Below are 13,778 nucleotides of genomic sequence, written 5' to 3'. Positions count from 1 at the left end.
CTTAGCATGCAGTTCAGATTCAAAGCAAACAATTATGACCCAGGTCCCCCCCCCCCCTCAACTGATTAGTTACTGCCTGGTAACAAATTGAAAGTGAAAACTGAGAGAGATGGGTTCTGGCTATTATGTTAGACATCCAGTCACTCCAGCCTTTATACATTACATTTTTGGCTAACTATATTAGAAACATTTTTATTTTGCACAGCCTATCTATTTACCCAGTTTTTATTTTTACACTGAACAATTCCCTGCAAAAACTACAATATTGTTGTAGTTTCCATCCTGTTGACGGGGGAACAATTTTCAATCTTTGTCTTATCTTGGAAATACTGAGTCATTTGTGCTTGCTGAATTTTCATAGGAATGCTCCTTGTCTTTATATTATTTCACCTTGAGTGGTCTTCAAGGTCTGCTATTTTACTCTGTGAAATATCAAATCCTCTTTGGTGTTGACAGTATCTTTTAGGGCAATGACACACGGTGCTATTTGTTGCCCACATTTGTATCCTACCCTAGAAAATACTGAGAATTTTCTCTACCAAAACACTCAAATTGCATAATCAAAAATGCATACATTTAAACATGCCCCCCACCCCTTTTCCCCACACATACCACATGAAAATAAAGGCTTCAGGCTAGTAGTGTCTCTTGACACAGCCAAATCATTTGATACTATTAAATGGCCATACCTTCCTAGAATGGTCTTTGGCCCCTTCTTCACTTAATGTATTAAATTGGTGTATAGTCAACCGATGGCCTCAGTCAATGGTATACTATCTCACCAATGTCAGCTTACTAGAGGTACTTGTGAAGTGTGCCCCTTTATCTATCTATTTATGCTATTGCAATCAGACCCTCCCACAATTTAAAGGCTTAATTTACAAGAATACTGAAGAGAAAATCTTACTGTAAGCAAATCGACACACTCATATCCTACACAACAAAATGTTCTGCTGTTGCGTGGTGTACATGGCAAGATCAAATAAAATGTGACCCACAAAATCTGATCAAAATCTTTTGTGCAGCTTAGCCATAAGTTTTGAGTCAATTTCGGGAAACCCATCATTTTTTCATTAGACACTCCACTGTATGGAAGCCATGTTCTCTGGATTAAACGAGGCATATAGCATAATTAAAACCCTCCCCAATCTTGTATGCAAAAATACACCCCAGTTTATTATGCAAGGAACTACATAACCACCCCAAACAATATATTCCCTGCCATTCACCTTTAACTTAAATTTTAGAATGGCTAATTACAGAATGGCTAATTCTAAGCAAAGCTGGCCATAGACATGCAGATTTCACCTTTGTATCTGACGATTGACCGGACGTCCCAATCTTCCGACCTACCACTAACCATTCAGATTAAATAAAGTAGTAAAAGAACAAATCAGACGATATTCTGCCCGTGACTGTAATTGTATGAAAGTTAAGTCGATAAATTCTAGTGGCAAGCTCCCATTGATATTGTCAGATAGGCAATACATGCAGAGAAATTATCAGTACCGACAGAATTTCCAGCTTTCAAGTGGGGGTCACTGACTCCATCTAAAAATAAATGCCCTGTAAGGCTACAAACATTTTATCACTTATCTTTCTATTAAGTCCCTCTCCTGTTCATATCCATGTCTCTTATTCAACTCAATGCATGGTTGCTAGGGTAATTTGCACCCTAGCAACCATTAAATTTAAACAAACCCTTTAACTAAGTTCAGGTCAGAGTGGATAGGCTGTTTCCCCAGCTGCATTCAAACACAGATGGAGAAACAGCCGTGTCTGGCATTTGGAAAAAGTAAATACGGTACACTAAACTGCCAGATTTCAGTTTGTGTCTGGTGGAGGAGAATCACTATTCATACGTTTTGGATGTGACGTGTGCTGTGCTTTGACTGTAGTTATATTCACCTTTTACTCATCGGTACATATACACCAATTGTGAGGGTGTGGTGCATATAATTTTTAAGCACACATCTACATTTTCAAAGGTTTCAAATTCTCGGGGGCCACCACTGTTACGAAATGTGGTTGCCACAAATGTATGTCATTCCAACCACAAAAACATTGTGCATGTTTTTGTTGAATTATACAAATATCCTCCAAAGCATTAAACGCTGTGGTTATGGTCCTCTTTCAGTTTAAAGGGGTGGTTCAACTTTAAGTTAACGTTTAGTATGTTATAGAATAGCTAATTCTAAGCAACTTTTCAATTGGTCTTCATTATTATATTTTTAATCATTTTTGAATTATTTGCAGCCTTCTTCTTACGCTTTCCAACTTTCACATAGGGGGTCAATGACAAATGTTCTGTAAGGCTACAAATGTATTGTTACTGCTACTTTTAATTACTCATCTTTCTATTCAGGCCCTCTTCTAAGCCATATCCCAGTCTTTCATTCAAATCAATGCATGGTTGCTACGGTAATTTGCACCCTAGCAACCATTAAAGGTGAACAACCCCTTTAACTAAAGTTCAGGTCAGAGTGGATAGGCTGTTTCTCCAGCTGCATTTAAACACAGATGGAGAAACAACCGTGTCTGGCAAAAATTGTCACTGAATACACTAAACTGCCAGATTTCAGTTTGTGTCTGGTGGAGGAGAATCACTGTTCATACGTTTTCGATGTGACGTGTGCTGTGCTTTGACTTTAGTTATATTCACCTTTCACTCATCGGTACATATACACCAATTGTGAGGGTGTGGTGCATATAATTTTTAAGCACATATCTACATTTTCAAAGGTTTCAAATTCTTGGGGGCCACCACTGTTACGAAATGCTTGGGGGCACCAACATGTTACGAAATGTAGTTGCAAAAAATGTATGTCATTCCAACCACAAAACATTGGGCATGTTTTTGTTGAATTTTGCAAATATCCGCCAAAGCATTACATGCTGTGTTTATGGTCCTCTTTCAGTTTAAAGGGGTGGTTCACCTTTAAGTTAACATTTAGTATGTTATAGAATACCTAATTCTAAGCAACTTTTCAATTGGTCTTCATTATTATTATTTTTTTAATCTTTTTTGAATTATTTACAGCCTTCTTCTGACGCTTTCCAACTTTCACATACGGATCAATGACAAATGCTCCGTAAGGCTACAAATGTGTTGTTACTGCTACTTTTAATTACTCATCTTTCTATTCAGGCCCTCTTCTAGCCATATTCCAGTCTCTCATTCAAATCAATGCATGGTCGCTAAGGTAATTTGTACTATAGCAACCAGATCACTCTATCTGTAAACTGGTGAGTTGCGGAATAAAAAGCTAAATAACTCAATAACCACAAATAATAAAAAATTATAAACAATTGCAAATTGTCTCAGAATATAACTCTCTACATCTTACTAAAAGTTAATTTAAAGGCGAACAGCCCCTTTAAGGTATGCCTCTGTCTTGTTCCAGAAATAGCAAAAACAGATTTCAAAAATCTAAGTTGTCCTGAAAATGAAAATAAACTAAAAAAAAAAAAGAGACCATAAAGTGTTCAAAAACATCTAGCCCTGAACGAAAATTAAAGGTGAATTCAGCTGGCACCGAAAGGTTATCGAAATAAAGTTTACAACACGAAAGCTTTACAAAAGACAACACACACCAAAAACAATAGCACCCACTTGATCACGCCCAGTTACATTGTAGGTGGGGTCGCTGGACAGTTATCTCTAGGCCAAAGTGTTTATATATACGTACTGTAGTCACCTGATCAGTCTGTGTGTGTATTTAGTATAACTAGCCATGATGACAGATTCACCTCTGAGGCCTATGGCACACGTCTCGTATTAACACCAGAAATACCCATAGAAGACCATGCCTCGACCCTAAACAATTGAACAGTATTACACAGTGCGGGGCAGGGACGTCGCGAGAGGCGGTATTGGAAAGGGGGAGGAGCGAGAGGAAGAAGGGATCGGAGGGAAGATTAATAGACGGAACATTGATGCCATGTCTGTATCGGCTTCTTGGCCGTGGCTGCCAAGGCTCTTCGTTCTCTTGTTGGTTGCGCTGATTTGTGGGACTGAGGGTGAGTAATTCGGGAGACAGCAAGCCTGGTTTTGTCCAGCTTGGGCAACATGGCCGTAAAAGTAAGTTGGGGGTGGGGTAGTGCGAGTGGTGTGTTGGGCAAATGAAGAAATCCCGTCTGCTGCATTTTGTTCATACATGTCGGCGTCTCTGAACCCCAGTATTGAAATCTGTATTGCTTTTACTTGATTTGGATAAGTTGCTGTTTTCTACATTTCCAATGGTTTGTCGTTCCACTCTTACTTTGTCTGAGTGATTAAAGGTTTTTTGCACATATCCTCCAATTAAACATAAACAATATTTCTAACGAGTTGAAACCGTATCTATATCTATATCTATCTCTATATATCTCAAAATAATATCCCAATACAGTGAACTATATTTAGTGGACAGATACATTCTTATTAGACGTATCCATATATCTCGTTTGCACCAAGGTAACAGTCAGTCTTTACAATTACTGTAAGCATGTACAATTATCCTTAACACGGTATAGACTGCTAACTGCGCAATCCTTTTCATTTGGCTGGAAGTGGGTATACATTAGAAAAGTACTGTGCATTGACATTAAAAACTAAGCAGAACTTTCTTTACATTTGTGAGTCTGATAAGGAATAAGTGTAGTTGTTTACTTATTGCAAGGGCAATTGTCATCTCAAAATTTTCTGTTCGTTGAAGGTATGAATGAAATTCCTAAAGGTGCCTGCATTCCAAGCTGTTTCTTACACTTCCATATAGTTGCGCTTAGCGCCTGTGTCTTCGCCCCCTTCCTTTCACGAATTTTGTGCAGGTGCATATGTTAATGTAGGGAAACCCTGGAACGATCACCTCCCTACATTTGCATGTCAATTGGCACAGCAAACTTGCAACTAAAAAATTGGGTGCAAATGTCAAATTTTTATGCATATGCCACAGTTGCGTCAGGTGCAGCTTCCTATGTTAATGCAGTGATGCTGGAATTATGGGGTATGTTGCATTAGTAAAAAATATTGTGTTCAAAATTGCACTTTTATTTAAAGGGCACCTGTCAGCTGGAATAGACTCCCCCCCCCCCCCCCACCACCACCATCAGAGGTGTGGGCTAATACAGCCCACACTGTGGTTGGAGGAAGCAATAGTTTGTTTTTTTAAATTGTGTAGCATGCATACATGTAATGGGCATCTGACGTAATGCCCATGCGCATAGTGAGCAATTTGCGGCACATTCTCATTCTGTGGCCTGGAACATATTTGTACTTGGAAGGAGAACTGGCTGAATGATATATTACAAAATGTGGTAGTAAATGGAGCAATTTCTAATTGGACCAGTTTTGTTAGTGGAGTACTGTAGTGGTCTGTCCTTGGCCCTTTACTTTTTAATTTGTTTATAAATGACTTGGAAGTGGTACTGTATCTTTGCTGATTATACTAAAGTGTGCAGGATACTGGCATGTTGCACAGCGATATGACTAAAACTGAGCAGCAAACTGGCAAATGAGATTCATTGTTGATAAATGCAAGGATATACACTTTGATAGAAAGTCACTACTAAAAGGTAGTGTTTGGGGGAATCCTTATTTGAAAGACTACACTACATTAAAAGAATTGTTCAGTATAAAAATAAAAACTGGCTGTGCAAAATAAAAAATGTTTCTAATATAGTTAGGCAAAAATGTAATGTATAAAGGCTGGAGTGACTGGATGTGTAACATAATAGCCAGAACACTACTTCCTGCTTTTCAGCTCTCTTGGTTTACACTGACTGGTTACCCTGGTTACTAGGCAGTAACCAATCAGTGTCTTGAGGGGGGGGGGACATGGGTCATATCTGTTGCTTTTGAATCTGAGCTGCATGCTGAGGATCAGTTGCAAACTCACTGAACAGATATGTTCTATGTGGCCCTCCTTCAAGTTGTTGACTAACTCAAGAGTTATAGAGCTGAAAAGCAGGTAGTGTTCTGGCTATTATGTTACACATTCTGTCATTCCAGTCTTTATACATTAAATTTTTGGCTAACTAACTATATTAGAAACATTTTATATTTTGCACAGCCTATCTATTTCCCAGTTTTTATTTTCACACTGAACTGTTCCTTTAAAAGAGAGAATCGGCAATCAGCAAAGCACTAAGAGAGGGGAACGCTTTACAACCAGTTGCCAAACATTTTTTGGTCAAAGGACACACATTGCCAACCTTCAGATGTATGGCGATAGACTACCAACCCCCCCCCCCCCGGCAAGAGGAGGCAATAGGGATAAAGCCCTTTAAGGAGAGAATCCAGGTGGTTCCACAGACTTGACACTGTGGCCCCACGAGGACTAAATGAAACCTTGCCATTCGGATGTTTTCTTTAATGATTTTGCTTTATTCAGTGCTTATGCTACTTTTTGAACTCTTAGGCATTATGTAAGCTACTGTGTTCCAATGTTTATTCTTATCTATCTTATTGTATGTCGCTTATTGGATTCGATTTCTGTCACAGTCAAATACGTTGTAACATTGTTTTTGATTCACTGTAGACCAATGACTCAGGGCACATCTGGTGTAGCAGGCGTACCCTGTCTGCTCATTGTCCAATATGCAGTGTTACACCATACCCTGGTCTAAACTGAGCGCCTATTTCTAAGCTCACACTTGGTCCTGATGTGTGGGTTTTTGGGGGAAAGGTGGCATAGCTTATCGGCTGCTCTTAATAACACACAGTGGCAGTTTTTGTTTAGCGCTTAATATGGCACTATTTATAGCGTTGTATGCTGGTCTGCGGGTGCACGTAGTCACTATGGAATCCGTAACCTTTAAGGTAAAACGCTGTGTGATTAGAAGGCGCTTAGATACAGACTGACGTGTGTCATGGGGCGTAACAATGCCGTTCCTTCCCACTGTCTCTCCCAGCTCCCTGAGCTAGTCCCACCTCTACAGGACCTTGGACGGGGTGCAGTACACGCCCCCCCCCAACGCTCCCTGCCTAGGACAGAGCGAGATCTTGGGTTTTGGCTTGTTCTGGCTTGGATCAGCAATGTGCTTCTGAGTAGGTCTTCACATAAGCAAGTAACTAAGTGTGATTTTTCTCTATAGACACTGACTTACCCGTCGTATCTTCTTCACTTATGGGTGCGGGTTGCCTAGCAACATCATTTGGCATCATAAGGTGGTTTTAAGCATTGCCCCGTGTTCTCTTTTTCCCTGATGAAAGTTCCGCTACTGAACTGAAACTTTGGAATTAATAAATCCGATATATACCTGATTGTGTTGAAAATTCCTAGGAGTGTTGCCGTTTTGCATATATATATATATATATATATATATATATATATATATATATATATATAATGTAGTAAAGATGACCAGCAACACCGAGTTTTTTGAAAGAAACAAATTGTATTCAAGTTACATGCAAAGCCGACGTGACGTTTCGGTCCACTCAGGGACCTTTCTCAAGGCAACCATGTTTAATCACACACGTGTTTATATACCCACAATCCCACAGATCCATGAACAGGAAATGACATCAATCATCCATAAAAGTGAATCACAAAAACATTCTGTATGGTTCTAAGATATCAATATTAAAAGTGTTAAATATTAAATATTAAATAGACTGGTGCTAAAATTTGTAAAGTGACCAAGTGCAGAATACATCCATTGGATTTATCAAAACGAATAAAGTGCACTTACTGATAAAGGTAGTGCTGTGTAGTTAAAACCAGGCTAAAAACAGCTATTCAGCTGTTAAAAACAGTCAATCATTAAACGATACATTTATCAAACTACAGAATGTTACATACGTTACATTCATCTAACAGTTGGCAACCCTAGATATTATACTTGTATCCAATTTTGCTGTCGCAATACTGTATTCATATCCAATTTTGCTGTCGCAATACTAAAAAAGGCAATATGTGTCAATTCTGCACTATCTATAATTGCCAGAACAGGATAACCCACATATCTAGGCCAGCACTAGTCAGTTTTGATGAATTGACTTTGTAACTACAATTAGAGCAATGTCTATGCTACATATACCTAATATACTGTTCGTATGCTGGAAAGGAGATATACTCTTATACTTCCACATATACATATTTGGTACGATTACCATATGGCAATTATTCGGGACAAAATATTCATAAGAAACAATTTAAGGTCAGCGAGCTATTCAAGCCCCTCGGGGCCACACAATTTAGTTCGTATGTCCAGAACGCCTCTCTCTGTAGTAGCAGGCGATCAATGTCCCCTCCCCTGGTTAAATCCAAGATGCAGTCAATCGGCATACATTTGAAGGCAGAGGCTGGATGCTTAGCCTGCAGCCAATGTTGTGCCACAGGTTGTTTAGAAATGTCCTGTTTCGTCTCCTTTTTGGGTTTTGGATCAAGAGCCGCTCTAATGGTCGAGCGATGCATACTTATACGTTCCCTTAACTGCCTGCAGGTTTTCCCGCAGTACAGAAAGCCGCATGGGCATTTGATTATGTATACTACATTCCGGGACGTACATGAGAGTCTCTGTTTGATCCGGTAAACTTTACCCGTATAGGGGTGGCTGAATGTTTCACCTGTAATTAAGGAATTACACATAGTACAATTGCCACATTTGAATACACCCATCTTCATAATGGTTGCCTTAGCCGAATACTTGCTTACCGGGTCCGTGGGGGAAAGGATTTCCTTCAGGTTCCTATTCCGCCTATGGCCAAACCTAATCTTTTTCCGATTCAATGCCGTCAATTCCACATCGGATTTTACTATAGGCCAATGCTGAAAAATAGATTTTTTGATTAATGGGGTACGTGCATCAAAAGTGGTCATATAAAAGATTTCATCCGTTTTATCCCCATTGGTTCTAGTTGAACCCCTCAGGATCACCTCCCGATCAAGTGATTCGGCCCACGCTTGTGTATCCTTTATCAATTCGCTCGGATATCCCCTCTCCAAGAATCTATTGGCCATACACTCAAGTGCCCGCATCCTCTCCCCTCTATCACTGGTCACCCTTACTACCCGCATCATTTGGGACCTGGGTAAGGAGTCTAATAGATGGCGTGGATGGCTACTTGAGTAATGCAATAGGGAATTTCTATCCGTGGGTTTCTGATAGATCTTAGTATTCAATTGATGTGTTTCCTCATTTTTGTATACAGTCACATCAAGGAAGCTAATGCTCATTGGATCCGAGTGTACTGTAAATCTAATGGGTGACGGTATGCCATTGAGCTCATCCACAAAATCATTCAGCTCTTCCTTGGTACCATACCAAAGGAAAAATAGGTCATCAATGTAGCGTCTGAAGTACCCCCCATTTTTACGAAAGAGGGGGTGTTTGTATATATACATTGTTTCATACCCATGCATGAAAATATTCGCATATGTGGGTGCTACATTTGAGCCCATCGCTGTCCCGGTCAACTGTAAATAAAAATCCATTTCAAATTTGAAATAATTGTTGTATAATATGAACTCCAAAAGGGAAATCACAAATTCAGAGGGTGGGCCAATATAAGCCTGGTTATTACTGAGAAACTCCCTCACAGCCTGTATCCCTTCCCCATGTGGGATAGACGTGTACAGGCTGTGGACGTCCATAGTTACAAAGATGAAACTCATATTGGTAGTGTCAATGCTCCCAATCATCCTTAAGAAGTCAGATGTGTCCCTTAAATACGAACCCAATTCCTTGATCAATGGTTGTAATAGTGAATCCACATACTTAGCCACATTTTCAGTTAACGACCCCCTGGCAGATATAATGGGCCTGCCAGGGGGGTTCTGTAGGGACTTGTGGATTTTTGGTAAAGAATAAATGACTGGTCTTACCGGATGGTTCACATATAGTCCTTCCTGTATGCTCTCGGTGATCCAGCCATGCGTGCATGCTTCATGCAAGAGTTTCTTGAGGCGTAGCTGAAACTTAGAAGTAGGGTCAAAGTTCAATTTGGAATAACTGTTAACATCAGACAACTGTGCCAGTAGTTCCATCCTGTAGTAAACATAATCTAAGACCACTACCGCCGCACCTTTATCAGCTGGTTTAACTATAATCTCTTTATTAGCACGCAGCTCATTCAATGCCATACGTTCCTCCTTGGTTAGATTGCCTCTATGTTGTAATTGTTTAGGAAAATCCGTAATCGCTGAATCAATCATGCGAGAAAAGGTACGTAATGAAATATTACTCACTATGGGGTCAAAGTCACTTTTTGCCCTGAGGGATATCTCCCCCTCTCTTGTATTTGTCCTGGTCTCCCCTGTGTACTTGAAGTACTCCCTTAGTCTCAAGGTCCGTGAAAATTTGTAGTTATCTACTACTGCTTTAAAGTTATTAGATAGCATGGAGGGAACATACGATAAACCTTTAGCCAGTACGCTTACCTCCATTGCTGAGAGCGGGTGTTTGGAGAGGTTGATCACTGTTTGTTCGCTGGAGCTCTGCTTCCCCGGCGAGGAGGCTTGCCGCGTCCTCTGCCTTTTCCTGTGTTTGCGCCCCCCACGTCGGTGCTTCGATCGCCCCCTTCTTCCTGGGGTGTTTCCGGACCTAAAAAAACATCCTGTGCCATGCGGGTCCCCGCGTCCACTTCCTCCTCTGATTCCGCGCTACTGGACACATACCCCAACGGCTTCCGTACGCGCCGCGTCATCATCCTGCGTCTCGGCATGTTAGGTCTCCCTCCATGGCGCCATCTGTATACGTTGTTCTCCTTGTAGTCCTGTTGCACACGGAGGAATTTGGACCGCTTGAATGCGAGGATATCGCTTTTGTAGCGTATTATCTGTTCCTGCAGCTGGGCGAGCCAGTCCTTCTCTCTGTCTGACTTCAAGGTATTGAGGTTGTCATTTTCAAACTGGATTATTTCCCCACGCACTGTTCTTAACTCACGTCCAGTTTCCTCGATCACCAATAGCATCAATTCATGGGAGCATCTGTCCAGCGCAGCACACCAGCGATCACAGAAGTCTGGGTTGCTGCGTCCAATAGTGGGCATATTATTGATACGGAAGCCCCGGGGGATTCTTTTCTCCCTATAATATTCAGAGAGGGACACTCCATGTAAGTGCAATTCCACCTCTCTCTTTTTCAAACGCAGCAACTCCTGATGGGTCTCTTTGGCTCCCAACTCCCCAAATGTGTCCTTAAAAGTCTCAGTGAATAAAATCTTGTCCACTTCATCAGTAGTGTAGGGTCTGAAGCCCATGCCCTGTTGTTGTAGCCTGTCCATATTGATCAAGGTTCAGGTGGATAGAAAAATCGAAAAGCGATATTTGATTACTTCGCGGGTGCACGCCAAATATAATATTTGTAATGATTCCAAGTGGGCAGCACACCGCCTTTGCAGCTTACCGCAGGTGCAAGGTAAAATAGGTAGATAATGAAGTAAAGATGACCAGCAACACCGAGTTTTTTGAAAGAAACAAATTGTATTCAAGTTACATGCAAAGCCGACGTGACGTTTCGGTCCACTCAGGGACCTTTCTCAAGGCAACCATGTTTAATCACACACGTGTTTATATACCCACAATCCCACAGATCCATGAACAGGAAATGACATCAATCATCCATAAAAGTGAATCACAAAAACATTCTGTATGGTTCTAAGATATCAATATTAAAAGTGTTAAATATTAAATATTAAATAGACTGGTGCTAAAATTTGTAAAGTGACCAAGTGCAGAATACATCCATTGGATTTATCAAAACGAATAAAGTGCACTTACTGATAAAGGTAGTGCTGTGTAGTTAAAACCAGGCTAAAAAACAGCTATTCAGCTGTTAAAAACAGTCAATCATTAAAAGGAGACGAAACAGGACATTTCTAAACAACCTGTGGCACAACATTGGCTGCAGGCTAAGCATCCAGCCTCTGCCTTCAAATGTATGCCGATTGACTGCATCTTGGATTTAACCAGGGGAGGGGACATTGATCGCCTGCTACTACAGAGAGAGGCGTTCTGGACATACGAACTAAATTGTGTGGCCCCGAGGGGCTTGAATAGCTCGCTGACCTTAAATTGTTTCTTATGAATATTTTGTCCCGAATAATTGCCATATGGTAATCGTACCAAATATGTATATGTGGAAGTATAAGAGTATATCTCCTTTCCAGCATACGAACAGTATATTAGGTATATGTAGCATAGACATTGCTCTAATTGTAGTTACAAAGTCAATTCATCAAAACTGACTAGTGCTGGCCTAGATATGTGGGTTATCCTGTTCTGGCAATTATAGATAGTGCAGAATTGACACATATTGCCTTTTTTAGTATTGCGACAGCAAAATTGGATATGAATACAGTATTGCGACAGCAAAATTGGATACAAGTATAATATCTAGGGTTGCCAACTGTTAGATGAATGTAACGTATGTAACATTCTGTAGTTTGATAAATGTATCGTTTAATGATTGACTGTTTTTTAACAGCTGAATAGCTGTTTTTAGCCTGGTTTTAACTACACAGCACTACCTTTATCAGTAAGTGCACTTTATTCGTTTTGATAAATCCAATGGATGTATTCTGCACTTGGTCACTTTACAAATTTTAGCACCAGTCTATTTAATATTTAATATTTAACACTTTTAATATTGATATCTTAGAACCATACAGAATGTTTTTGTGATTCACTTTTATGGATGATTGATGTCATTTCCTGTTCATGGATCTGTGGGATTGTGGGTATATAAACACGTGTGTTATTAAACATGGTTGCCTTGAGAAAGGTCCCTGAGTGGACCGAAACGTCACGTCGGCTTTGCATGTAACTTGAATACAATTTGTTTCTTTCAAAAAACTCGGTGTTGCTGGTCATCTTTACTACATTATCTACCTATTTTACCTTGCACCTGAGGTAAGCTGCAAAGGCGGTGTGCTGCCCACTTGGAATCATTATATATATATATATATATATATATATATATATATATATATATATATATATATATATATATATATATATATATATATATATATATATATATATATATATATATATATATATGTGTAATACGTAATAATAGGAGCTTTTATGCCATTGCCTAGCATTTAGCTATTTTACATACTAAGGGCATGTTTGCCCTCTTACAATATGGCTCATGTAGCTGTAACTGTGATGCCGAGAACGCTCGTCAAATGACGAAGCAATACGCATCACGCTACGCTGTTTAGATGACAGATGGTTATGTGGGGTCCATCACTTGCAGACACAAGAAGCTCACAGACGCTGCTATTGATTCTACTGGTTCACATACACGGAGACATACTTGAGAAAGGGTACGGATGATACCCAAAATGTTGCAATGCCTCTGTTTAGATGAGTATCCTTATTTAACGTTGTTTTAACATGGACAATAAATGTTACGTTTTATTTTTTACAAATATGATGTGAGACTCTGCTGGACTTATATAAATAAATATAATGCACTGTAGTTCGTCTTTTTTCAACCCAACAAAAATTTTTATATGATAGCTGCACTTTAAGATAATTTCAGGAAGATAAAATTAGATGGAGGGAAATGCTTTTTTTTTTTTTTTTTTTTATGGACAAAACTCAAAACTGTCAAATTCGACTAGGGAGTTATTGTGAGGGCTTACCCTGGTGGTCTAGTGGGGGACGGCAGGTACGCCCCCACATCTTCTTCCTCCTGTGCCGGATTGTTAGGGCGCGCGCGTCTCTGCTGGTTAAATTGCCGCATGCGCGCTAGCGTATGACGTCAGCGCACAATGGCGTGAAATTTGAAAATATTTAAAGGGCCATTCTGCAGTTTCTCATTGCCCGTTATAGGTTTGTTCC

General features: G+C 40.0%; 1 protein-coding gene across 2 annotated transcripts in view; it reads left to right on the top strand.

The window, feature by feature from the left end:
- Positions 1-3,700: 3,700 nt before the first annotated feature.
- The window catches only part of LOC108719029 (TGF-beta receptor type-1), a 50,582-nt gene continuing 40,504 nt past the window's right edge, over positions 3,701-13,778 (top strand). Inside the window, exon 1 of one of the 2 annotated variants that reach the window (XM_041566170.1) lies at positions 3,701-4,020. In XM_041566170.1, coding sequence (XP_041422104.1) covers positions 3,942-4,020 — 79 coding nt within the window. In that variant the 5' untranslated portion in view covers positions 3,701-3,941. Of the gene's footprint in view, positions 4,082-13,778 lie in introns of both variants that reach the window. The other variant, XM_041566171.1, reaches the window with a different exon arrangement.

Source organism: Xenopus laevis, chromosome 6L (assembly GCF_017654675.1).
Source record: "Xenopus laevis strain J_2021 chromosome 6L, Xenopus_laevis_v10.1, whole genome shotgun sequence".
Classification (NCBI taxonomy): Eukaryota; Metazoa; Chordata; class Amphibia; order Anura; family Pipidae; genus Xenopus; species Xenopus laevis.
This window is presented reverse-complemented; position numbering and strand designations above follow the sequence as displayed.